A 25,365-nucleotide genomic window follows, 5' to 3' on the forward strand; every position below is an offset into this window, starting at 1 on the left:
ACTTGATGTAGTATAGTCTGTGACTAGTTTTTATGACATACTAAATTTGGTATGTACTTTTATAAAACAATATTAGAAAAAAAATTTAATCGACTAATTTGACTTTTCTTCCTGCAGAAAAAAGAGCCAGTGGGAGGTGATGAATCTGTTCCAGAGAATGTGTTGAATTTTGATGACCTCACTGCAGATCTATTGGCTGTAAGATAAAGATTTTGTTTTTATTTTATGTGTATGAGTGGTTTGTTTTACTTTTAATTTGTCTTTTGTTTTTGTTTCTGTTTTTTAAGACAGGGTTTCCCTGTAGCCCCAGCTGGCCTGGAACTCACTATGTAGACCAGGTTGGCCTCGACCAAGATCTGCCTGCCTCTCCCTCCAGAGTGCTACGATTAAAGACATGTGCCACCATACCTGATTTTGTTTGTTTTTATATTGGTTGTATGAATGAATGTATTGCCTGCATGTGTGTAAGTACACCCGTGCAATGCCCATGGAGGTCAGAAGAGGGTATCAGATCCCCTGGAACTGGAGTTACGGATGGTTATTAACTGACATGTAGGTACTGGGAACCAAACCCAGGTCCTCTGCAAGAGTAGCCACTGTACTTAACTGTGAAGCTATCTCTCCTGCCCGTTAGGACGTTTTTACATTGTGACATTCTTTCCCTTAACTTAAGGAAACTGAATGGGGCAGACAGACCTTTTGGAGTGCAGATAGGCCCATTGGGGCCATGCTGCTGCTGAGAGTCCTAGCACCTTCACTTATAACAGAGTAAGAGCAATTCACACATGCAAATTTTTTTTTTGCCAAGTGGAACATGATGTCAAAATCTGGAGCTTTCCAAAGATGCAAAGTTCACAACTCAGTTTTGTGAATAAGTCATCAATCAAGATCACAGGTTGTGAAACTCTGTGGGAGCCTATGGTTTCCCTTTTAATCTATAACTTTCCTTAGACCTTACTTAGGAAATGTTCTTGATGTTCCCTTAGAAACCTTGAGTTTTGGAGGGGTGTGATACTCACACCTGCAATCTCAGCACTCAAGAGATTGAAACAGGAAGAACACGAGTTTGAGGCTAGCCTGGGCTACATAGTAAGACCCTATCTCAAACAAAGAAACAAACAACAAAATCCCCAAACAACAGCAACAGAAAGCTTGAAGCGTTTCAAGTTAAGGCAAAGAAGAAGGTAGATAAATTCAGAAACAGGGTAAGGGTAAGGCACTGGACATCAGCTTCAAGCCAGGAAGCATTAAACATTCATCCTGAACTAGAAGGGTAATGATCTGAGACGGAGGGCACTGAAAGATGACTCAGTGGTCATCAGGCACACGAGGAATCCTTACACTGCACTGAAGGGCTGCTGTTCTCAGGCATCACCAGGATTAACAGAAGTAGGTTTCAATGGCATTAGGCAGTGTGTTCCCTGGGTGGGCAGTGTCTGCGTGGGTGTGTTTGGAGGAGTATGATCCAAGGGGGAAGCAGGTAGGGTACCTTATGAGGAGGCAGCACTTCCCAAACTCTACAGGACCATCTGAGGTCAACCATGCTTGAGGAGAACAGAGTGGGCTCTTAGACTACACAGGTGACAACTGTTTAATGCCTCTTCTGTTTACTTAGATATGCAGAGTCACTCAAGAAGAACTCCCAGGAGGGGTGGGCCTTTGAGGAGTTTTATAAGGAAGTAGAACTTGAGATAAATCTTTGATAATACAGAGAAAGAGGACACATGTGTCCCTCATGGGGCAGTACAGTCAAGGTTAGGGGGCACATCCCTTCAACATATGAATGCAAATAGGAAAGGGGGGGTTAGTGAGCACAGGGTTGGGAGTCAGATAGGGAGAAAGCTGGGAAGAAACTCAGTTCTTCTCCTTTCTAGCTAAGTACTTCAGTCTTGCAACCCCTATGAACCTCCTTTTCCACACACATTAGACGGAGACATCCTGACTTGAGGGCTGAAAGACTAGTGTGTGTGGAAAGTTCCCATCACAAAGCTGCCATTTATGTTGTTCAGTCACTGAGTTTTAATAATAACATTATAGATGAATGAGATAGACTTAGAAGGTTATTGGTTTAGATGGGCGTGGAAGAGGAAGTGTTTTAAAAACTTGAGGAGAACCCAACAGAACAAGCAGGGAGCTTTGAACTTTACCTTGCTATTTATTTAATACGATAATTAAGAGGATTACCCTGGTGCCAGTCTGTAGGTCCCATTTGAGACCCAGTATACCACTGTCCTCAGGACCTACCCAGAACAGGCTTTCAGATATATCAGAAAGGGGCCACTTCTAAGTCCTGAAGGACACTGGACACAAAACTGTGATCAGCAAGGTGTAGTGCCAGATTTCCATGAATACCTAACATATAAAGGACTTCTGGGGGCTGGAGAGGTGGCTCAGTGGTTAAGAGCACTGACCTCTCTTGCAGAGGACCTGGATTTGATCCCCAGTACCTACATGGAGGCTAACAACCGTCCTTAACTTCAGTTCTAGGGGATCAGACACTCCCTTCCAGTCTCCACGGGCATTGCACGACACAGGTGCACTTAGATACATGTAGGCAATACACTCATACACATAAAATAAAAATAGTAAATAAAGTAGTTTAAAGGACTTCCTTTAGATGGAATGCAAGGCATGTTTCTAGCATATCTTCTTCAAGGGGAGAGTGCAGCACCCAGGTCAGCTATGATTGTTGCCCAACACAAAACCATAAACTCACACATTATGAGATTTTTGTTTCTGTAACATGATTCTATGATCCTCAAGAGTGAACTCTGTCACAATATCAAAAGACATTGGACACACCTGAATTTGTAAGCTAATCAAGAAATCTGTGTCCTCCACAAGAAGTAACACCTGGATCATTCTATCACAACCCAGGGGCCTTATCCCCAATTCTGGTTCAAAGTTTATGAAACTGAACTCCCCTCCCCACTCCACTTTTTTTTTTTTTTTTTGAGGGCTTTGCTACGTAGTCCTGGCTGGCCTAGAACTTGATATGTAGACCAGGCTGCCCTTGATCTCTGAGATCCACCTGCCTCCAGAGAGCTTGGATTAAAGGCATGCACCACCACAGTCATTCCCCTCCTCTCTTGCTTTCCACTCTAGCAACTCTTCCCATCTCATCCCTGCTCCCCTCTTTGTTCCTTCTTCCCCATCCCTTCCCGAGTCCTAACTACATCTAACACAGGTGAGTGAGTGTGACAGGTTGAATCGTACCCCTAACCTTGGGAAATTTGTATGTCAAAGGCCTAACACCCAGTATGTTAGAATGTGGCCTTAGAGAGCACATTAAAGCAGACTGAAATGAGATCACTAGGGTGGGTCCTCACCCTTCACTGGAGCCCTTATAAAAAGGGGGGAATGTGGAGAAAAACATGCACACAGAGTGAACGCCATATGGACTAGGGGTAGAGATGCTGTGATGCTTCTTCTACAAGCTGAAGGACATCGAAGAGGACCAGCAGATCATCAGAAATTAAGGGAGAGGCACAGATTCTTCCCTGTGGCCTTCAGAAAGAATCATCACTGTAGAAACCTTGATTATGGACTTGCAGCTCTGCTGCTTAAGCTACCAAGTCTGTGGGATTTTGTTAGGCAGTCCCAGCGAGACTATTTGACTTCTTTGTCCCTGTCATTACACCCATCACATCTGCTGTCAGGTTCCATCCAAATTAATGTGGGGCTTCTCTCAAATCTCATTTTCTTTATGCTGTGATTTATCATACATCCAAATATCCCGAGTCTAAATGCACTGATGAAGAGCCAGTCATCTGCTCTAGGAAACCTTTCCTGATCACGATACTTTGAAGTCAAATTTCTGTTTCCAGTCTTCTTCTACACACCTACAATCTGGCAATGATTCAAGGGAGTCACTGTGTCTTGTAAGTTCATGAGACCTTCCCAACCCAGGACCTGCCTAACCCTGAAAGAGCATGCAGGATACAATGACTGCACAGGAGAGTTTCCTGGTCAGAACAGAATCAGTGAATCTTAAAGAAAAATGAATGAATAGAAGTGGACTCTCTCCACAGCCACAGCTGCTTCTGCAAGCAGGATCAGCCCATTTTCAGCAACTGGGATTTGCTGGGCAATAAAGACACTGGCCACTCCTCCTCTATTACCTAGAACATCTGTCTATGCCAAAACTCCCGTGCTTTAGGAGCTGTGTTGGTGGTTTGGTTAGCACTCTGTGAGGAATTTTTACATTCCTCACTCTGTGCTAGAGAGAGTCCATCTAGCTAAATGTGAAAGAAACCTGTGCCCAGGGTGTCCTTGAGTCAATGCTCTTAATGGTGCAATTTTATACCCCCAGGGGACATCTGGCAATATGTGGAGACATTTTCCACTGCTGCGAGGAAAAGGTAAACACCACCAATGTCTAGTAGGGGAAAGACCAGGAGAGCTGCTAAACACTTCCAAGTGCATAGGACAGAATCACAAAGAAGGGGCTGTCTAAAGATCAACGGGTGTGGCAGTGAGAAACCCTAAGTGTAAAACTGAATTTAGCTCAATGTGTTACTAAATTCTTACTCTTTCACATGGTCACATGGTTTCTGAGCCACTACATCCTTTATTATTGAAATGAGATGTGTTTAGAATTTTATTTCTAGGATTCACTTATTCTTGTTTTCTCTAACAAAAAAAAAAAAAGAACCCATTCTTTCATATTTTTGAAGCTGCTAGAACATGCATCAGTTAGCCAATTATGGCTTCTCAATGAGTACAGTGGGTCCCTGGGGTGTAGGCTGATGAGCATGTTGTCTTCAGGAAGACAGCTATTGACTGATAAACCCACAAAGCCCTTTCATGCTTCTTTGTTTCAGGATACAAGCAAGGATAAGGTGCCCTTGAATATATCAAAGAGACAACCATTTTATCAAGATTCTGGGATCAATAAGTGTCTGCAAGTGGAAGTGAATGGGCATCTGGTCAGGAGGACAAAGATGATGAGGGTCAAAGGGTGTGTAGCAGGTCCACACTAGATCCACACTGGTTGAACTGAGGCCTTTCTCTCCAGCCTGTGTCAACTCCAAGCAGAGATTCTGAGGAGACCATGATGCAAAACAACGTGTATGCTCAGCAGGTAGCTCAAGTCCTGCCTTGGCATGAACACCCTAGTGATCTGAGCCTGCCTGAGGGACCCCCATCAGTTCCAACGGGGGAAGCTAAAAAAGCAAGCAGGGATGGAGGGAACATAGGTCCTGTCCCAGCTCTGACAAGAAGCCATCATGTTTCCACTGTCAGAGCGTCTCTATGGGACCAATGCTAATGCCTGTGCTGAAATGTTAATGATGAAGACAGTGCAGCTGTGAGAGGCTCATGGTCTCTGAGACACAAACAGTAGATATCCACACTGGACCGTGCTAACAGCAGTCACTCACCAACACCATGCAATGGGACAGAGGATGGACATGAGGTCCAATTACTAGCTGTGTGACCTTGAGCTACTTCCTTACCCTTTCTGATCCCCAGCTTGTTCATCTCCAGGATGAATGCCTAGACCACACACTCCCCTGTGCCCTTCTCAATTTACAGGCTAAAGAAGTTCCCTCCTTTCCATGGAAGCTCTTGTGTAACCACTGAAGAAACCCTGCCTCTCCCTGTTGTTGGCTGAAGCCAGTGTAGTCAGAAAGCTTGGAAGCAGCAGTGTGGACTGACACAGACCTCAAAAATCAAAAAGGAACAGCCACTAATCAGCAGCTAAGGGCTAAGATAAGCATGTGACCTCCCAGCGGCCTGATCTAAGTGTTCTAGCTAGAAAGCGCCAGAGCACAGATCCAAGTAATTTAAACTTTAGAAAGTCCACAAGGGCTTTAAAACGTGCTATTTGTGGACCCCTGATCTACCGTACATACCACATACAGCAAATCTACGCTGTCATAAGGAACAGTATGAACCAGCGGCTTCTGAAATAGCCACCATTCATAAATGACTCATGTTGGAACACAAATTCAAATTCATTAGCAATAGAGATCTGAGCTGTTATTCCAGTTAGGTGGAAGGTACATCAGAGTTCAGCTACCAGCAAATGCCAACGTCTGTATCTAGCCCTGCGGGTCACTGGGAGCATCCTCCCTCCCCAACAGAGGAGACACTAACAGAAGCACCTTTACTCAAAGCAATCATTTCACCATTTATGCACTGAAGAATCAAAGTGATAGCACATGAGTGTGGAAGGTCTCCGGGTGCCAATGAATAGAGCAGAGCCACGCTTCTTTTGTCCCGAGGTGCAGCCTCAACACTAACCTGTCACAGTTCCACTTCTCAATCCATCCCTTAGTACAACAAAACCAAACAGCATTTCCACCTGCAAGGATCAACTTTTTCCATCTCATATGCATTCCCCATAGTAGCTTTAAGAGAAAATAGATACAGAAAAGTCATTGAGAGGGTTCCAAACAGGCAAAAGGCAGAGGTCTGTGTTGGGGTTGGAGGAGCCCCAAAGAACAACCGTGACAATAAGTCCAAGCTTGCCAGAGAGCAAAATTAAAGTGCACCTTTACATCAGAAAATCATTTGGTAATGATCTCTAAAACATACATTGAGAGGAAAAAAATCAAGTTACAATGATCCTATTCTTACACTTTTAACCTGTGTATCTAATTTCACTCTAGAAGAGTCTAGAAAGATACACACTGACCACTGAAGATTGGGGCTGAGAGAGAAGCTGTGAAGGGCTTCCTCTTTTTCCCTATTTTTTTCTGTTATATTTTGCTTTTTTTTAAAAAAAAATCCTATGTGCATCATATATTACTTGAATAATCAAAACAAGCAATTGTCGTGTTCTTTTACATGTCCCCAATAAATTAAACTAGAATTCATTTTTGAAAGGTTTCTCTTAATTTCAGTGCCACTCCTAGCAAGTCCATAAATATATACCCATGCAGGGCACGCCTTCCCTCCATTCCTTTTCCATTCCGCTTGTGATGTGACTGTTATCTTTGCTGCTTAGAGCATCCTTTAAGGTGGTGTTTGGAGGCGTGATTAAGGATAATACTGAAATACAAGCTATAAATGCAGCACACCTGAACTGGTTAGAATATCCCAAGGGTCCCTGTCACAGTAGCTAGGCTTGGACTTGTCCCAACACGGCCCCACCCAGGTATTAGGACCCTTCCATTACAAATTATCTTAACCCACTGATGGAGGATGGGGTAGTAAAGGAGGAGGAGAATGAAGGCTGGGGGGGGGCAGTGGGAGCAGGAAGGCAAGTCTCCAATAACCCCAAATCCCCAAATCCCCAAATCCCCAAATCCACTAGCAATCAGTCAAAAGCTGTGCACTCCCGGGAGCTCAGCTGTGCACAAACTTCAGCAACAGGGTGAGGTTCAGATACTGGGGCTAAATGAAAGGTTCTCAATGAAGTCCCTGAAACCCAGACTTGGTACTATAGAGATTCCCGCCCCGAGAACATGTCTGCCCGGATTTCGATCGCCGGGTAGGTGGCCGGGCCCCGCCGTGCCATTCCAACTTCTGCAAGCAAGCACGGTGATCGATATTTATAATTACCTTTCTCCTTCACCATGGCAACCGGGTCCTTGGCCGAGGGGCCGAAGGCAACAGGAATGAACTCTAGGCGTGCAAGCGTGAGGGTGCAGACCGATCGGCCGCTGCGGAGGCTGGGAGGAGACGCCCCCCGCACCCACTCGCGAAGTCCCCAGCGGCCTTCCGAAGTCCCGCCCCTGTGCGGCTCCCACGCCCACCCCGAGCTCCCCACCGCGCGCCGGCCGCGCCCAGCTCCTGGACTCAGTCCTCCGGCTGAAAGCACTCGCTCCAGCTGCTGCGGTAACAAATGCAAAATTCCACGGACCTAATCTCTGGTCACTGACACCACCTTGCATTCCTGATGCCCAGGCCAGGGGAGACCGGGCGACGCAAGCTCCAGAACCCTGCCCTCCCTTCCCGCCCAGGGTCTGATAAATGATTGCCAGAGGAGGGAGGCCAAGCCACACACAGCCAGGGACTGTTTCCATAAGTAAAACTCGTCAATTGTTAGCTTGTTAGTTTCCTATGACAGCTGCTTCCAATCCTTATTACGGCTTCTTTGAGACAAACTAAGTAAAATTGGCCTTAATAGAAAAATAACGCTAGTGGCAAGTCTAAGTTCATTTTCCTCTGTGAAATGAATGATAACATTTGATTTGCACACCCTCACCCCCAGCCCACATATTTTTCTTGACTAGGGGTAGAAGAAAGGTGGGAAGGGGCTGAGACAGGAAGAGAAACCCCTGGAAGAGGGCCTTTTAGGGAGACATTTCCTTATCCAGGATCAAAGCAGAAATCTGACTTATCCAGCTAGAAAAGATTTTGTGGCTTCTATTTTCTCTCTGCTTCTTTGGTGTTTTCCTCAGAAGCTGCTTGGATGTGTATCTGTGAGGGAGGAGCCCTCATGTCACAATGAAGCAGCAAACAGCCTGGGCTGGTACTATCTGCAACCAGACCAGCCTAAACTTGATGTAGGGAAGGCAGCTCCTGGCTTTTGCTTTTTGACCTGCCAGGTCACAGGCAGGTCTGTAAGCAGAGGACTTCCTGGTTCACAGAGCCCCCACCCCTTCCAGCACCTGTCCCCCAAATCCAGATCCTTGCATCACCTCATACACATCCACTCGTGTGGGAGAAATGTGATAAGCAAAAGACAAAAAGACAGACGTTGCACCACTCAGGGAGAGTAGCAGATGGCCAACACATCTTTTAGAACCAGAATGCACAGCCAGTATTAGACTGTATTTACTGCAAATATTGTAACGTGTTGGGTCTGAGAGAGCCCAGGGAACAGAAAGGGATAGAGTCAACCAACCTGCCTCGACTTTGACTCAGAGGGTAGTGGCGGCTGAAATAAATTGGTGATGCTGGAGAGAACGGGAAGAAATGCCCATTTCTTGGTCTTCATCTTGGGCAGGGCTTTCCTGCTGGCTTTCTGATGTGTAACAGTAGCAGAGCTCAAGCATCTGTGACATTCCTACATCTGTGACTCAGGGCTTTACTATTAATAGCATGGGTGTCTCAGTCTGTAAGTCTCGGTTAAGAACCCTCCAGCCCCCCAGCCCCCGGGGTCCTCTTTTCTATGATAAGCTTCACCCACACTGCTCCTGCCCCCGCCCTTACTCCTGCAGCCCAGCGGGGTCATGTTTTTCCCAAGTCAGCGACTAGCTGGCGTTTAAACCCCAAAGAGCCTTTAAGTAGCTTCCCTAACCTCCATTCACAAATATGAGCCAAGCATGAGAGGGTCGTGACCCAAAGTGCAGAGGGATGACATGATTCGAGAGTATTGCACAGAGAGACAAGCCCTCTCCATTCCCCGATTTTCACGGCTAAATCTATGCATGTCGGCTTTTCCAACCCTAATCACCATCATCCTTTAAAAAGATGCTGACAAGTAAAATCAACTGCAGAGAGCTGGAATTAGCCTGAGCAATGAGCCTAGCAGGTGAGCGTATTCTGTCATTTGTTTGCTACATAAATAGATCAGTTCACGTAAGCATGGCTCTCCAAGGCTTTCGTGCTATTTAGCTTAAAGCTAACAAATAGTGGGGTTAGGACTATAGCTTGCCAAACATGTGTAAGGGTCTGGGTTTGAATCCCCAATGCAGCATAATAAATAAATACGGCTGAGGGAATAGCATCTTCCTCCTATCCCCACTTTTCCCTCCCTGCTGGATGTGACAGTGAATTCTGTTGGTTTCTAGCCCAAACCCAGTAGTGCATAAATGCTCCAGATACTGTAAATGCCATTAGTTTAGTTCCTCTTTCACTCCCAAAGACAATTTTGAATTCTGAGATAACACTAACCTAGCTGGTCTTGTTGCCCTTCTGAACCTACCTGTCTACCTCTGGGGACAGCCTGCACACAGTCTAGAAAGGCTCTCTGGGCAGAGTAACAGCTGGTGTCTATTCATTTTCACAGAAGCTTTTTCTAAAGGAAAATACTATGCAGTGGTTTGGAGAGAGATGCCCCACCTCCTATGTTTTCCATGGAAAAAATTTTCCTGTACCATAGTCAGTGTGAATGAGTCACCAGCAGTTAGCTGCTAAGTAACAATCATACGGCAAAAGTCCCCCTAACAATCAGACACTGCGCTTTTAGATAAAAGCCTCCTCTCTGCACTTTCAAAACAACCAGAGGCCATTGCTTAAGTTATTTTTGGAATGTGGGAGAGTTAAACCAAATTGCTTTTGTCTCCTTTGCCTCAGGACTGAATGGGTAAAAGCTTCAAGAACAGAAACAAGTGAAGTGGAGTTATTTGCTCAACAGTGAAATCTGGGGGTAGTAGGGGGGCACCATAGAATAATCAAGAAAAAATAAAATCAATAGTTCATGAGACAGAAAAGGGCTTTATTATTTCCAAAGATGATTTCCAATGAGAGTATCTCAGTCCCATTCTACTGGAATGGGACAAGTCATCCTTCCAACACTGACCCAGGGTTTTATTTGTTGTTTCCTCCCTCCCCCCATCCCTCCAACTGATTCACTGTTGCCTTTTCATTCACTCACAAAATGAAGCAAAGATGGTCCTTCTATGACCAAAGGACAGAGACCATTTTGCTGAAGAGAAAAGCTTGTTAGCATACAGCCATAGCAAAAATTCAAGCATACATCATTTCAAACAGAAATGCCAGTTAAGAGGAAACTGTTAATGGTTGGGAAACAAGCAACATGGAAGAGCCCTGCACTGCAGAGACAGATACCTGTAAAGAGGTGTGTCAGGACCCTCTTCGGCCCTAGGACCCCAAGGTATAACCCTCTTACCACACCTCTCGACTCTGGCAAGAGAGCACTCAACATCCTTTCTAGTGGAATCCAGAAGAAAACTGGAAACTGGGTCCCTCATTTTCTCTCTACTTTATGTGTATACCCATCGACCCCACTTCAGACACTGGTGAGATGCCAGCTCATGCCAGGCGCCACAGAGCACAGAAAGATGATGCACAACCGGTCCTGGTCGGTTTAGGAAGGTGCTAAGACACACAGTGTAGGCAGTGCTGAGCCCCAAGTAGGGAGTCAGAAGAGGAAGTCGGTACAGGCTGAGGGATTGAAGAGGGAGAGTCCGTTCCCAGCAGAGGTCATGGGGCAGAAGGTATCAAGTAGCTCACTGCTCATGGGCAGCAGAGGATGTACAAGCTTAGGCAAGGTGGGGTGTCACAAAGGGCTCACCATGCCGCACTAAGGAAGTTGGACCTTGGAAGTGATGTGGCTCAACTCTCAATTCTAAGCTAACTCTTTATTCCCAAATAAAGTTCTCAAGTCCTTGGCTGCATTTCAATGCCCCGCCCCCATGACCTGTTTCCAACTATACTGCCTCCTTCCAAACTGGATTGACAGTGCATATGTCCCCTGTTTAGCAGGCTATCTGACACAGAAGAATCTGGATTTGTTAGTTTGTTTAAGCATCTCTGATAAGAGGGAAGAAAGGATCACCTTATACATCACACACAGCATTTTAAAAATTACAACTTACTTGGGATTGGCCTATGCTCCTGCAATAATGGCTTCATGTCCACAACAAGGCTATGAACATGAAGGCAGTACTTGCACAAAGGTTTTATGCATTTCTACTTCTAAGAGGATGCTCTGCAGACCTTCAGAGACAGGCATCCTAGGGGTGCTTGAAATGCAGACACCTGGCCTTCACCCCTGGTCTAATGACTGAATTCAGTGGGGCTGAGGCCTAAGCAACAGCCAGCTCTCTGAGTGACTGATGACCTCAGCTCAGCCAACTGGCCCACAAAATGGAAAGATGGCATGAGATTTGCAAATTTCCATGAGCATGCCATCACTTCTGAGAAATAATCCTTACACTCTCCATTGGCCAAAATAATGATCTGCATGACAGTCACTGCAATCTTAATGGAAATTTATTGAAAGTGGTGATTTCTAATGTTCCTGCAGTCTGAGACAAATTCCTCTGCATCTGGCTCTTTGGATCCTGTTAACTTACAGTCCTCAGCTGATAACTCTTAGGACTTTTCTCAAATGAATTTCAGAGTCAATGCCTAGCAAAATTCTTGTCCTTGAGTCCTTAAAAGATTTTATGCTGGTTTCCAAAGCTTCCCTATGGTCCTCAAAGCAGTTCTGAGTTTGAATCTAAGCAATAGGTCACAGCTCAAGAAAATAACAATTGCTGTAGTTTATCTAAAGGTCACTATAAACAACCCATTAAGGATGTAAATAGCAGAGTCAACATAGTCATTTTTCTACAAATGTAATGGAACCTATTGCTGGAATTTAGAGCATCTTTTGATAGAGTCTTACAGATTTTAGCCTAATTTCTGGTACTTGAGACATTCACATGGACTGAAATAGCTCTAACTTGCAAAAGGCATTAAAACAAAATAATTTACCTTCTCTTTTCTTTTCATATTTCCGGCATAGAAATCCAGCTATTGGGCTGTAAAAACAGTCTTCAGTCACGTAGGGTTGCAGTGCCTTCCCTGGCTACTCTTCCTTCTCCCTTAGGTACCACCACAGGACTCTGAACTTGACTCTAGCACAATGAAGGATTTACAGGTTTATTTTTGAGCTTGTGAGGAAAGGGGGCCACATGTTACAGCATCTGTAGTCACGCAGTCGTAGACATTACATAGGAATGCGATATTTGATCGAGATTAAGTACTTTACTCAATGTTCCCTCACTGTAACACAAACGGTCTATTTTAACAGGTTTAGTTCATGGGTGGCTGCCCCCACTGCTTTTGGATCAGTGATGGGGATTGCATGGTAGAGCAGAAAACTGTTCATTTCATGGCTGTGACTTCAAAAGGAGGAGACTTCCTCTTGAAAGGTACAACTCCAATGATCAGGAGACCTCCCAATATGCCCTATCTTTAGAATTTTCTATCACTTCCCAACAGTGCCAATCTTGAACCCAGCCTTGAACACAGGGACCCCTGAGATACATCCCAGACCCAAATCAGCACTAAGGGACAGATGTTGTTAGCTTACCATATAAAACACCAAAATTCTAAATAAATACTCATTTCAAAACTAATAGACTGACTTAAAAATCCAATTAAAAGGAAGTTCAGTCTCTTAGTTAAAAATTAATTTTAGCAACTGCTTGAAAATATTTGCCAAGTTGCAAGCCGATAATGACCTCGGAGAGAAAACAATATGAAAACGAACTTCATCAGCTAAGCCACCTTACAAAGTCTCAACGACCTTCCCTCAGTACCACTTCCGCCACCATTTACAGAGTGCCAATCATATGTCAACCACCAATTCCAGCCCATTAACGGTTATCACTTCTGTAGTCCTCATAACGCCTGGTCAAAGTACATATTAGTACACTTTACACGTGAGCAAAGAGTTAGGTTTGTCCAAACTCAAAGTCAACGACTCGGCCTTTGAATCAGACGGCTCTTCCCTTCCCTGAAGGTTGTTAAAGAGCCTCTCCTTCTCATTCCCTCACTACACAAACATGCACACACACATATAATCCACAAGCAAGAACATACACACACACAAAGACATATAATACACACAAGTAAACACATCCCACATACACACACATAATACACACATGCACATAGGTCTATGCAAGTGCTCACACATACACATATACACACAGGCAAACACATATGTCCATGCAAGTACACACACACACACACACACACATACACACAGACACATATACACACTGACTTCCTTGGTACTCTTATAAAAGACCTATAATGGAAATAAATGGTATTGCCTTGTATGTGTAAAATAATCTTCCTCCTGAGACTGTATCCTTCATTTGGTCTTGGACTTCATATAAAGGGATCTATTAAGTGAACAGCATCATTACCTTGGCCTGCTGGACAAGGGCAAGTCGGTACCCAGATCCACACAAGTCTTTTCCAATGCACTTCCATCATCCACCCATCTAATTACTTGCAAGAAATGGTGTTTCTGTGGCTCACATAAAGAGTTAAAGGTCTTTTTATTGGCTACAGAATTTTTGCAAGATTTGCAAACCCCATTTCCCACCCTCACCCTCACTAGGCCTTCCATCAGGCCTCGTTATACCCTGGCATCCTCCCAGGAAACATCCTTTTTCTCATTCTTCTGGGACATTTCAGTCATCACCCGGGGGCAAGCCAAATCAAACAAGCAACATGTATAGCCATCACTCCCTTTGTGGCCACAGGAAGGATAGTACTGTCTCAGTGAGTTTCTCCAGTTCCCAGTATGCAGAGAGAAGGAATCAGGCCACCCAGATTCTAGTTTGTGAAAATCTGCAACTTCTATGAATAAAAAAGCATTAATGAAGGTAAAAACTAAAGTCACAATGCACATTTGTCCAGGATTGGTTACAGGATTGCACAGAAATGGCTCCATCCCTCTGTCTGGCCCTCTACTAGCTGCTATTCTGTTAGGCCACATTGGCCACACAGGGAGCCAATCAGACATGCTGGGTTTGAATTCCAGCTCCACCACATGCGCAGTGACCTTGGGTCCACTATTTTCCCTCTGTGGGATTCAGCAATCTCTTCTGTGAATGGCAATATTGCACTCCACTGGTGAGGTCATAGTGAGGACAGGGCCAGCTCCCTGAGTGTACAACCTGTGCAAGGTGTAGTCATATTGACATTTGTAATAATACAGTCTTCCAGCTTACATTAAAAAAATTTTATTATTTTCATTTTGTGTATGAGTGTGTTACCAGAGTGTATGTATGTGTCCCCATGTCATGAAATATTCACAGAGGTCAGAAGAGGTCATCGGATCCCCTGGAACTGGAATTATGGATGGTTGTTAACTGCCATGTGGGAGCTGGGACTCAAACCTGGCTCCTCTGCAAGAGCAGTCAGTGTTCTTACCGCTGAGCCATCTCTCGAGCTCCCCCAACTTGTAAGTGAAGTCTGAAGAGACAATGGATCACACACATCCTCAGGTGAGATGTGTGCAGTGTCTCCTAGCCCTGCTGCCCCATTACCATGCCTGTCTGCAGTACCCATGAGCCCAGAACTCCAGAGGTGCCTCTGTGGTGAGAATTCATGAGTGCTGGAAAGTAATGACAGGGTAAAGCATGTCACATCTACAGCCCAATAAACAGGGGCACTGAAAGCTCCTGCTCCAATCAAATCATTTCCTTTGAATACAGAAAGAAGGGAAGAGGAACCTGCTACTTCCTTTCCTACCTGTATTTCTTCTCTGGATAAGCCACCCATTTACACTGAAAATGATGGAACAGTCACTTGGCTTACTAATGAGTCAGAGTGCCTGAAAGGAAAGCGGGCGATGCGGGGGGGGGGGGGGGGGGGGGGGGGGGGTCTTAGCGCGCATGCGCTCACTGAGCTCGGGGGCCCCACCCTTTAGGAACTACATTTCCCAGTGTGCTTTGTGCACATCGTAACATAAGACTGTCACGCTACTGCTATTTGGTCTGATGCTGAGTAGGCGCGAGATGAGATGGGGGCGGGGGGGGAGGGGGGGGTAGGGAGGTGACAAAATAAGATATATAAGTAAATGTTCCTGTGTGTGTATGGTAAGACATATTAAGTGCTTTAGGAAAAAGGCAGGGCTGGAAGGAAGTGTTGGGGGAAGAAGCTTTGGCTTAATTAGTGTTGTTGATAAACTTCCATTTGAATAAATGTGTAGATGTGTAAATGTGTAAATGGGGAGAGAATGAGCCACGTGGATAACTGAGGAGAAGGCTCCCAGACACAGGAGGGGTGCAAAGGTCCCCATGTGGGAGTCTATCTGGGAAGTCAAGCGGAAGCCAGTAGGAGCAGGAGTGATGGGAAAAGCAGAAGGAGTTAGGGCCCGTGGGTTATTGCTGGGACCCTGGCTTTGGCATAGGTGGGGAGCCAGCACAGGTTCTGCACACAGACAGAGTCTTATGATCTGATTTGTCATCTCCGTGGGATCCCTCTGGCTGCAGAGCAGTGATGCGAAAGGAGAAGCAAAGATGCAGAGCACTGAATTAGTGCCCAAAGCAAAAAAGATCTCAAGGCTGAGAAGAGGTGCAAAAGAATCAAAGGTAGAAAAGAGGCCACAGAAATCAAGGAGTGAAAACTGGAAGTCGGGATGGAATTGATACCAAGAAAGGAAACATCAAAGAACAAAACAGACACTGGTAAAATACCAAAATTCCAGCACAGAAAAGTTTGAGGTGATTCTACTGAATTCTGACAAAGAGCCTAAAATAACAAGTAACAATGAGAGAAAAAAAAAAAAAAACCAATAAATGTGTAAGAGAAGTCTTCAAATTTAGGTCTTCCAAGTAGAGAGCCTAAGAAACAGGTGTGTTCAAAGATTGACTAAAACACCCTGAGATGAAGATAAATCTGAATTTGCACATTCGGGGTATAGATATGATATTTTGGCAAAATTTGTTACAGAAGCTAATCTGAGTCCCAGGCTAAGCTTTAGAACTTCAAAAGGTATTATTCCCTAGATAACCAGGCAGGGAAAAAAAAAGCCTGTACCTATACATAGAGAAAAACACATGCTGTCCTCAGATGCTCAGCAGCAGCACTGGTGGATGACAAAGGACCCACACCTGGCAAAGGACAGCGCATATCTCAAGAACCTCACACCTAGCTAAAGGTGGTGTTCAGACATAAAGGTAATAGCAAAGATTCTGGGGCAGTTCAACACCACGAACCCTTCTCAAGGAAGCATCTTGAGAACATCCAGGAATTAGGGCATGGATCAAAATAAACTCGGGAATGCAAACATTGTAGTAATAGGGCTAGAGGCGAACAGTGGGTTCAATTACATACGAAATTCATGCCATAGTTATAGGTTACAGTTACAGAAGAGCATGAAAATGTGAATAACACAAAAACAACATTATAACTACCAAAGCTCAGGAGGTGGGCAGAGAGAAGCTCCAAACTCCCGTCCTTGTTTCACAGTAGGAGTAATGACACCTACTGGTCTGCTCAAGACTGTTACTCTAAGCATCTCACAGAGGCAGTCTCAGATCACACCACCCAATTGTTTCATTTTGCTTACAGATTGTGCAAAATCTCAACACTGTTTTTTTGTTTGTTCGTTTGGTTGGTTGGTTGGTTTTTTTTGAAAATTGGATTGTTATCAGACCCCGGACCAGAGAGACCTATTTAGTTGGCCAAGGACTTACAGTTCATCTGCTATCTTGAAATGAATGAATTGGGATAATCTATATCTTGTTTCAGATTTTCAGAAATGAAAACTATATCCTAGCCAGTGGTGGGGACCTCCATTAAAACATAAAGTACAGCCAAATCATAGGCAGGCATCATAGGGCCTTGGGTGTACCAAAGTACCAAGGGGTGGGGTATCAGATGAAGCCCAAGGAAAAGGGAGAAAGATGGGAAATTCTCATTAATTAGACTGCTGGTCCTGGAGCCATCTACAAGAAAAGGGAATCTAAGTTATACATATTTTTATCCCAGAAGGGCGTGTGTGTTTTGATCTACTGACCACTTTAAAATCTTCCAATTTGGATTACAGAGAAAAATATAATACTCTGAGGAGACAAAATATGCTCATTAAACAGAATCTAGTTTTTCTCAAGAGAATCATTGATTACTTGGATTATTTTGTTGTGCAAACATATTGAAATCTGTAGGCATACATACTGGGCTTAAGTGTGTCTTCCTTTGAAATACTTAAATGAGCATACTTCGAGTGGGTCAGATAATTGGGGTCAGAACTAGCAGCTGCCTCATAAGCAAATATGCCACTAAATGTCTTTCCAGCCTGCAGTTATGTTTTAGGGGTGAGGATATGATATTTCTCAAGCCCTGGAGGAATAAGTCCTTTCATAATGATATTCCACTGTACTTACATATACACATGATCTCTCTTTTAAACATTTAAACAGCTGCATGTTGCTGCAATTCAATAAAAGATTGTGCTGTGCTATGCTCTGTGCCACATGCCAAGTTGGCTATATTTCTGGAAGAGTTGTAAGGTAATTTTCTTCCCTTCATTCTTCTTCTAACCCCTAGCAAGATGAAGAACACTTTGCCTATGCATTGGATTTATTGGAGTTTGGGAGAAATTAGAGGGCGGGGTACAGAAAGAATGTTTTAGAATGTAAAGTTTTCTTGAATTGGGATTTGAAAACACAGATATTTTCCCTTTCTTAAATAAAATATAGGAGGCCTGAGCATTCACCAATATGCTTCTTTGGATATAAATTTATGCCCAGCAAAGAAATCAAGTAAACCATAAAAGTAACATTAAGCTATAGCATTTGTAACTGAGAGGAGGGTGGGCAAAACTTGGGAAACAATAAAAAGAAATGAATTAAGGTTGAGTCATTAATTATGCTAACAAGCACTACATCAGGAGCATCTACAGCATCAAAGCATTGCCCCAAGAGACTGAACATGGCATATAGATCCAAGAGATGGAAACTGGGCCCTTTGTGAGCTCGTGTTATAGCAGGGCAAACAGAACAAGTTCAGAGCCAGCTTAAGAGTAAAAGTGGAAAGGGATTTGGGTCGGAGATACTGAGAAAATATTATGCAGGTTTGAAGAAGAAATGCTTGCTGCTCAGCAAGAGATGGAGAAAATCTTCAAGTACAATGTGGTTGTTCTCAACACAGGATGAGCTGCAGAACGTTGCTTGGGCTCAACATCTTTTCACCAGCAACTGCTCCATATAAAAACTGAACCAGATTACTCTTGAGGTTTTGTGTTTTGGCTTCTGTGCTGGTTAGTTTTCATCAACTTGATATAAATTAGAGACATCTGGGAAGTCGGAACCTCACTTGAAGAATTTCCTCCATGGGACTGTTCTGTGGTCATGTCTGGGAGGCATTTACTTAATTGGAAATTGATGCAGGAGGACCCAGCCAACTGTGGGTGGTGCCATCCCTAGGCAGGTGGAATTGGGCCACAAAGGAACTGAGCACAGGCCAGGGAAGCAAGCCAGTGAGCAGTATTCCTCCATGGTCTCTGCTTCAGTTTCGGCCCCCAGGTTCCTGCTTGACTTCCTGCCCCGATTTCCCTAAATGATGAATTGTGATATGGAAATATAAGCCAAATCAACCCTTTCCTCCCCAAGTTGCTTTTGGTTGTGGTGTTTTATCATAACAACAGAAACCAAACTAATACAGCTTTTGATGAATGATCTAATCAAGAAAAGTGTTGGAAATACTTGGTCACATCCATGCTAAACTCTTAATTAAAATTGGCCAACTGAACCATGATCTTTTAGATCACATTTAGTTGAAGTATTATTGAACAAATAAGACATCACAGAATATTTTCATTGAGGATAATACTGGACTAACTAACTGATGGCCTCAATGAGCAGGCAGTTACTTAGTTTCCAGGACCCCTGCAATACTGTTGACTACCACATGATTACAGGATTTGTCCCCTTTAAGGACAAGTCTGGCCTGAGAGATGGCCAAGAGGCAAATAGCTACACACTAGATCACAGGCCATTGTGTTGGGGAAGAGGCAGCTAGGAAGTGAACTTGGAATTGACTAGAATATTCTAATGATGTCAAAAATGACCTTACACAATACCTGGGTCAGGACAGACAGGGAAAAGGCTGGGTGCTGGCAGCGGCCCCAGTAATTTGACCTTTCTTCTCAAGTCTGTCTTTATCCCATAGAGTGCCATGCTATGCCCTGAGAATTCTCCTTCTCTACTTGGGCTGCATACAAACCTTTGTGAACTAGGTTTTTTGTTGTTTTTCTGGGCACTGTAAGTCTGAAGCATGCCAAACTTGGATGAGCAAAGACTTCTGAAGAGTAAATCTAGAACCCTTCATGGATCCAAGAGGGCACTTGCAGCATGAGGTAAGAAACCAGCTAAATAATGTCCCAGAGTTAAGCCTCACTTCCTTTACACAGTGCTTTCAGACTAATACACTGTGGTGACATAAGCTGCTTTTCTGAAGGTAAAGATATAGGATGTAAATAGATAGGAATGTATATATGGGGGTTTTCATTGTAGTCAAAACCAGTTATTTCACTTTAGGGCAACAGCTTTGATTTAATTTAAAATTAAAGCAAAATAATATAGAAACTACAGAAAACTGTTTATTAGCTCCTCAAAAAGTTAAATATAGGATTATCACCTGCCCCAGTAACTCCACTGCTGGGTATATGTCCAAGAGAACAGGAAGCAATGTCCACAAAAAATACTATACACAGTGTTCATAGCCCCAAAGTAGAAACAATGCAAATGGCTGTACAGAATATGGCATAGCCATACACTAGAATATTACTCAGCCATGAAAAGAGAATGGAGTATTGACTCACAGTACAACATCGATGTACCTTTAAAACATGCTAAGTGGAAGAAGTCAAACACAAAACATCACACGTATGATTCCGATTTTATGAAATTCCAGAACAGAAAAATGCACAAACATATAAATAGATCAACAGTTGCCAAGGGCTGGCGAATTAGTGAAAATATCCTAGTGGGTTACCTAGTGGGGTGATAAAAATGCTCTGGAAGTAGATGCCGGTGATGGTCACATGACTTTGGGATATACTTGACATCACAGAATTGTACAATGAATGTGATGAGCATGTGAAATACCTTTGTTAGCCGAGCACTGGGTTGCACACTGGGGACACGTGGACCTAGGAGCTTAAGACCTGGCAGTAAGTGACATGCAAACATATACAGCCAAGCGTGAAGGCGCTCGGATGAGCATCTGTGTGGTACACAGAGGGACTCCCAAAGAGGCGAGGCCTGGGAGGCTTCCCAGGAAAGTCTCACCTGCACTGGGTCTCTTCACTCTTCTATTCAGTGTTCAAAGGGGCAAAAGGAGGCCTAGGATCCATTTTATGCTTTAGGCATTTTGGGGGACTCACTATGGAGCTCAGGCTGGCCTGGAACTCATCATAATCCTCCTGCCTCTGCTTCCTGATTGATGGGATTACAAACATGTACTGCCAGGCCTACTGGCCTAGGACCTTGATCTATCCCTGACTACACAACAGACCTTGGGAATCAATTCTCTGGCCTTACTTTCTATTACCTATTAAAGCTAGGTATTTTATTTTGTAGGATATAGCTTGGTTGGTAGAGTACTTGTCTAGCATGCATAAGGTCCTCAGTTCAATCCCCAGTACTATAGAAACTGGACAAGGTAGCAGCACATGCCTGTAATCCCAGCACTCAGGACATGGACACAGGAAGATCAAAAGTTCAACATCATCCTTGGCTACATAGCAAGTTCAAGGCCAACTTAATATGCATAAAGCCCTGTCTCAAAAAAAATAAAAATCAGTTTTCTTTCCTTGTAAGCAATATCTAAAGTTCTAATGCACTTCAAAATCCATCTAGCATTTTAGCATGCGAAGGCCCCAGGAATCTGGTTCTACAAAGCATTTCTCTAATGCATTCAGGGCACAGTGTCTTCTAGGCTGAGAAGGGAGCCATTCGCTCCTGGTTCCTCCAGACCCTAGAAAACAGTGTTCAGACTACCCTGCCTTGCTGTTGGCTGCCCTCATCTTGCATCCCTGGGGCAGAATCTCTTCCCCACAATGAATGGCACCCAGTGTCTATCACCTTTCTGTTGGCTGCTGTCTGGTATCCAGGGCCTTCACAGGTTTGTGACTGGTTTGCTGCATCCAAAGCACTGCATCAGGCTCCAGCACCATTAGGATCAAAGATGTGAGCACAGGGCTTTCTCTGAAGCTAAGACACTCTTTTCCTGCGTGTATCTAAGTGCACCATATGCGTGCAATGCCCTCAGAGGCCAGAAGAGGGCGTCAGATCCCCCTGGAACTGACGTTATGAACAGTTAGCTGCCATGTGGGTGCTGGGAATCAAACCTGGGTCCTCTGGAAGAGCCACAAGTGCTCTTAACCACTGAGCCATTGCTCCAGGCTCACCCTCTGATTTTAAATGAGATTAGTTTAAAAACACATCAAGTATGTTAGCATAGTTAGCAGCTCAAAGCAGTAATTTAGATAAGAAAGTTCCATGTAAAAACAGTAAATCTGCCCACACTTCTGGGCCTAAAAAATAAAAGAAGGAAATGAAAACTAATGATCAGAAAATAAAAAAAATAAAATAGAAAACATAAAACAAGGCATAACCAAAAAGGGGCAAAGCAGCAGAACCAACTGAAATCTATCCAACCTGTTTTTCTCTTGCTATTCAACTCATTGGGATATTTTTCTTTTCTTATTTTATTTTTGATTATTTTAATCCTGTGTATGAGTGCTTTGCCTGCATGTATGTAAGCTAAGCGCACCACATGCGTGCAGTGTCCACAGAGGTCAGAAGAGGGCGTTGGATCCCTTGGAATCTGGACAGTTCTTAGCTGCCATGTGGGTGCTGGGAATCAAACCTGGGCCCTCTGCAGGAGCCATTAGTGTTCTTAACCACTGAGCCATCTTTGAACCCTGGGACATTTTTCTTTTGCTTATATTTTGTGTAAATTTTATTTTTTTTCCAGCTCAAATCTCAAATCTCACTTTTTCTTTCCCTAGACACTCTAGTGGTCTTTGTTTCCCTGTTAGGAAACTAACTGCATTGATTTGGGTGGGAAGAACAGGGGAAATATTTTTTAAAATCCTATTAAATGTAGAAATATTTTTCTTTTATATTTTCTTTAAGGGGTCATTTTTGCAAAGGAATTGGCATTGTCCATATTTTATATGAGATAAAGGTGAGGCTCAGAAATATTAAGTAACTTTCCTGGACCACATAACTGAAAGGAATGAGCTGGACTTTGAATTTGCCAGGTTAGTCTGACTCACAGTGTTGACATAAAGTCACTGTGTTGTGCTGTGCTGCTCCTCCAGGCCTCGGGATGAATGGCAAGGGAAACATGTTTCCTCATTGCACCCAATTTCAACAAGCATTCATTCACTCATTCATTCATTCATTCATTATTTACCCTTGTTCTCACACATCCCCTCCCATGTTGGGTACTATAATGGAATAAAAATATAACTACAGATTCCTCCATAGTCTTATGAGGAACTGAAAGAGAAAGGTTATACACAGCCGCTCCAATATAAATACACTTGGATGCTAAAACAGTAGAATGGATTGTAAAGTAAGAGGTGTGAGCAAGCCTGTCCAGAGGGGAGAAAGTTCTGCGGGTTATTGGACGGAGGATCAGGGAAGGTAACACAGGGCAGTGAGACAGCAGGCTCAGAAAGACGCCAAGTGTGACAGGATCCTTTGATGCTCTGGGAGGAAGAGTCTGTTGCTGGCATCTGGAGGTTAATACCAGAGTGTGATAGGAAGGCTGGGCTTGGCATTCAGTGGTTCGAGATGTACGCTTCCAGGAAAGATGATTAAAATGATGGAATGAAAGCCTTGGGAAGTTAACAGGGATTTTTGGTGATGATAAATCAAAAGAAAAGCAAACCATCTAAAATGCTCAAGTGAACAGCTGAAGCCTCATAGCTCTCTCTATCCATGTCCTTCTGAGACTTGGAAGAAATTGGCCATAGCTGAACCTAGGAGTGCAGGCCTATAATCCCAGCTACTTGGGAGACTGAGACAGGAGTTCAAGGCCAGCCTGAGCTACAGAGTAAGTTCAAGCCCAGCTTGGGCAATTTAGTGAGACCCTGATTTAAAAACTGTAAAAACCACTGGGAATATAGAATGTTTGACTAGCATCTCTGCAAACTGGATATGGCCCTAGAGACCAGTGTGTAGAGGAACAGGAGGCCCCAATATAGCACATCTCTGAGCAAGTACCAGACACCTGTCAGTACTTTGTGTCTCAGAACACCTACCAGTCAGGAGAGTGGGGCTGAAGAGGAGAGAACAGATACTCCTTACCAATCTCTACATTTTTTCTACCACTGCCTCTCTCTCAGATTTAGGAGAGAGAGTTTTCACACTTGAGTCTCAGGTTTGTAAGGAATTAAGACATCTTTCCACACAGCCTTTCATTACCACCAGGAAAAGACTATAACAAAACTCCAGACAATCGTGAAGAATCCACTCTTCAATCTGTGAACAGCAGAGCTTCTTTTGGCCTTCATCCCATATTACTCAAGACCTTCCTCAGGGCCCTTTGACATTCATGCCTGGTACTGTAAATCAGTGATAGTGAATGGGGTAAGAAGGGACATGGAAGTAAAAGTTAAAAGAATCATAACATTATATTATAATTTCAAAACAGCTTGATGTTGCTTTAAGAAACAACCAAGCACACATGAGGTTCCCCTAGTTAAGTGGCATCTAAGCACTTAAAGACAGTCCCTTAGGAGTATGCTAAGCATAACAAGGTCCCAGGGGGTGCCCAAAGCAGGAAAGAATCACCTTTCTATCTTCAGGGATCTCAGTGGCTTTGTCAAGGAGAAGACTGCCAAGTCTACACTGGTCCCCAGTCTCCAGTCCAGAACATTCTGCTTTGGGATTTGTACCCAGCTGGCTATGAATCACTGAACCCTTTCCAGGTATCCCTTGGGTTTTAATAACAGTGCCAGGCTGGCTTGTTTGTGTGTCAAGAAGGTAATTGCCCTAAATAGGTCCTTGCTTTTGTACTAGACCCAAAAACCCACAAGGACAAAAAAGAATCATGGATTCGAAAACTTACTCTAATTTCCTGCAGTAGTGTGAGAAAAAAGAAAAAGAAAATCCCCTACAAATGCCTTGATTTTATGAACTAGGGAAAACAAATCTGCTAATTTTTCTGGCATAAACAATTGTTTCCTAAATTTACTGAAGAGCCCAATTTATTTAGCAATGTTATTTACAAACTTTAGATGTGCCAGTGGCCAGTGGACCTCAGGAATAACCTGTTTTCATATGACTAGTCCTGAGGCAACATAGCATCATGGTTAAGACCATGGACTTAGATGGCAGGCAGACCTGGGTCCAAACCTGCCTCTTCCACTCTCTGTTGAGGTGACCTTGGGTAGGTATGTCTCACTGTTCCCATCTGTCAAATGGAGTCAAAAGTAATACCAACACCACGTGGATAGGGAGGAATTTACAAGGTCCCCACCCCAGCTGAGGAACAGTTGATGGCAGTAGGGGGAGAAAGAGTTATTTTTCTTTGGGGTTGTGGCCTCTGCTTGGTTGCCCATGCTCCCATGCACATACAGACAGCACTATTTGGACACAGTGGGATGGGTGGATGAATGGATAGACAGATGATAGATGATTGATAGATAGATAGATAGATAGATGATAGATGATAGATCGATAGATCGATGAGTGATAGAGATAGATGATAGATCAATAGAGATAGATCGATAGAGATAGAGATAGAGAGATAGATAGATAGATCAATAGATAGATGATAGCTAGATCGATAGATCGATGAGAGAGAGCAAGAGACAGATGATAGATCGATATAGACTGATAGAGATAGATAGATGATAGATGATAGATAGATGATAGATAGATAGATAGATAGATAGATAGATAGATAGATAGACAGACAGACAGACAGACAGACAGACAGATAGACAGACAGACAGACAGACAGACAGAC

At 43.8% G+C, this 25,365-nt stretch overlaps 1 protein-coding gene across 4 annotated transcripts in view; it reads right to left on the reverse strand.

Moving 5' to 3' along the window:
* Ablim1 (actin binding LIM protein 1) overlaps positions 1-25,365 on the reverse strand; it is a 232,564-nt gene that overhangs the window by 176,198 nt on the left and 31,001 nt on the right. The window contains exon 1 of one of the 4 annotated variants that reach the window (XM_029562133.1): positions 7,510-7,692. The exons of 1 other annotated variant lie outside the window; for it this stretch is intronic. In XM_029562133.1, the coding sequence (XP_029417993.1) occupies positions 7,510-7,525 (16 nt within the window). In that variant the 5' untranslated portion in view covers positions 7,526-7,692. Of the gene's footprint in view, positions 1-7,509; positions 7,693-25,365 lie in introns of those variants that run through there. 2 more of the 4 variants (XM_029562139.1, XM_008830233.3) reach the window with 2 other exon arrangements.

Source organism: Nannospalax galili, unplaced genomic scaffold (genome assembly GCF_000622305.1).
Source record: "Nannospalax galili isolate Female #2095 unplaced genomic scaffold, S.galili_v1.0 scaffold974, whole genome shotgun sequence".
Lineage (NCBI taxonomy): Eukaryota > Metazoa > Chordata > Mammalia > Rodentia > Spalacidae > Nannospalax > Nannospalax galili.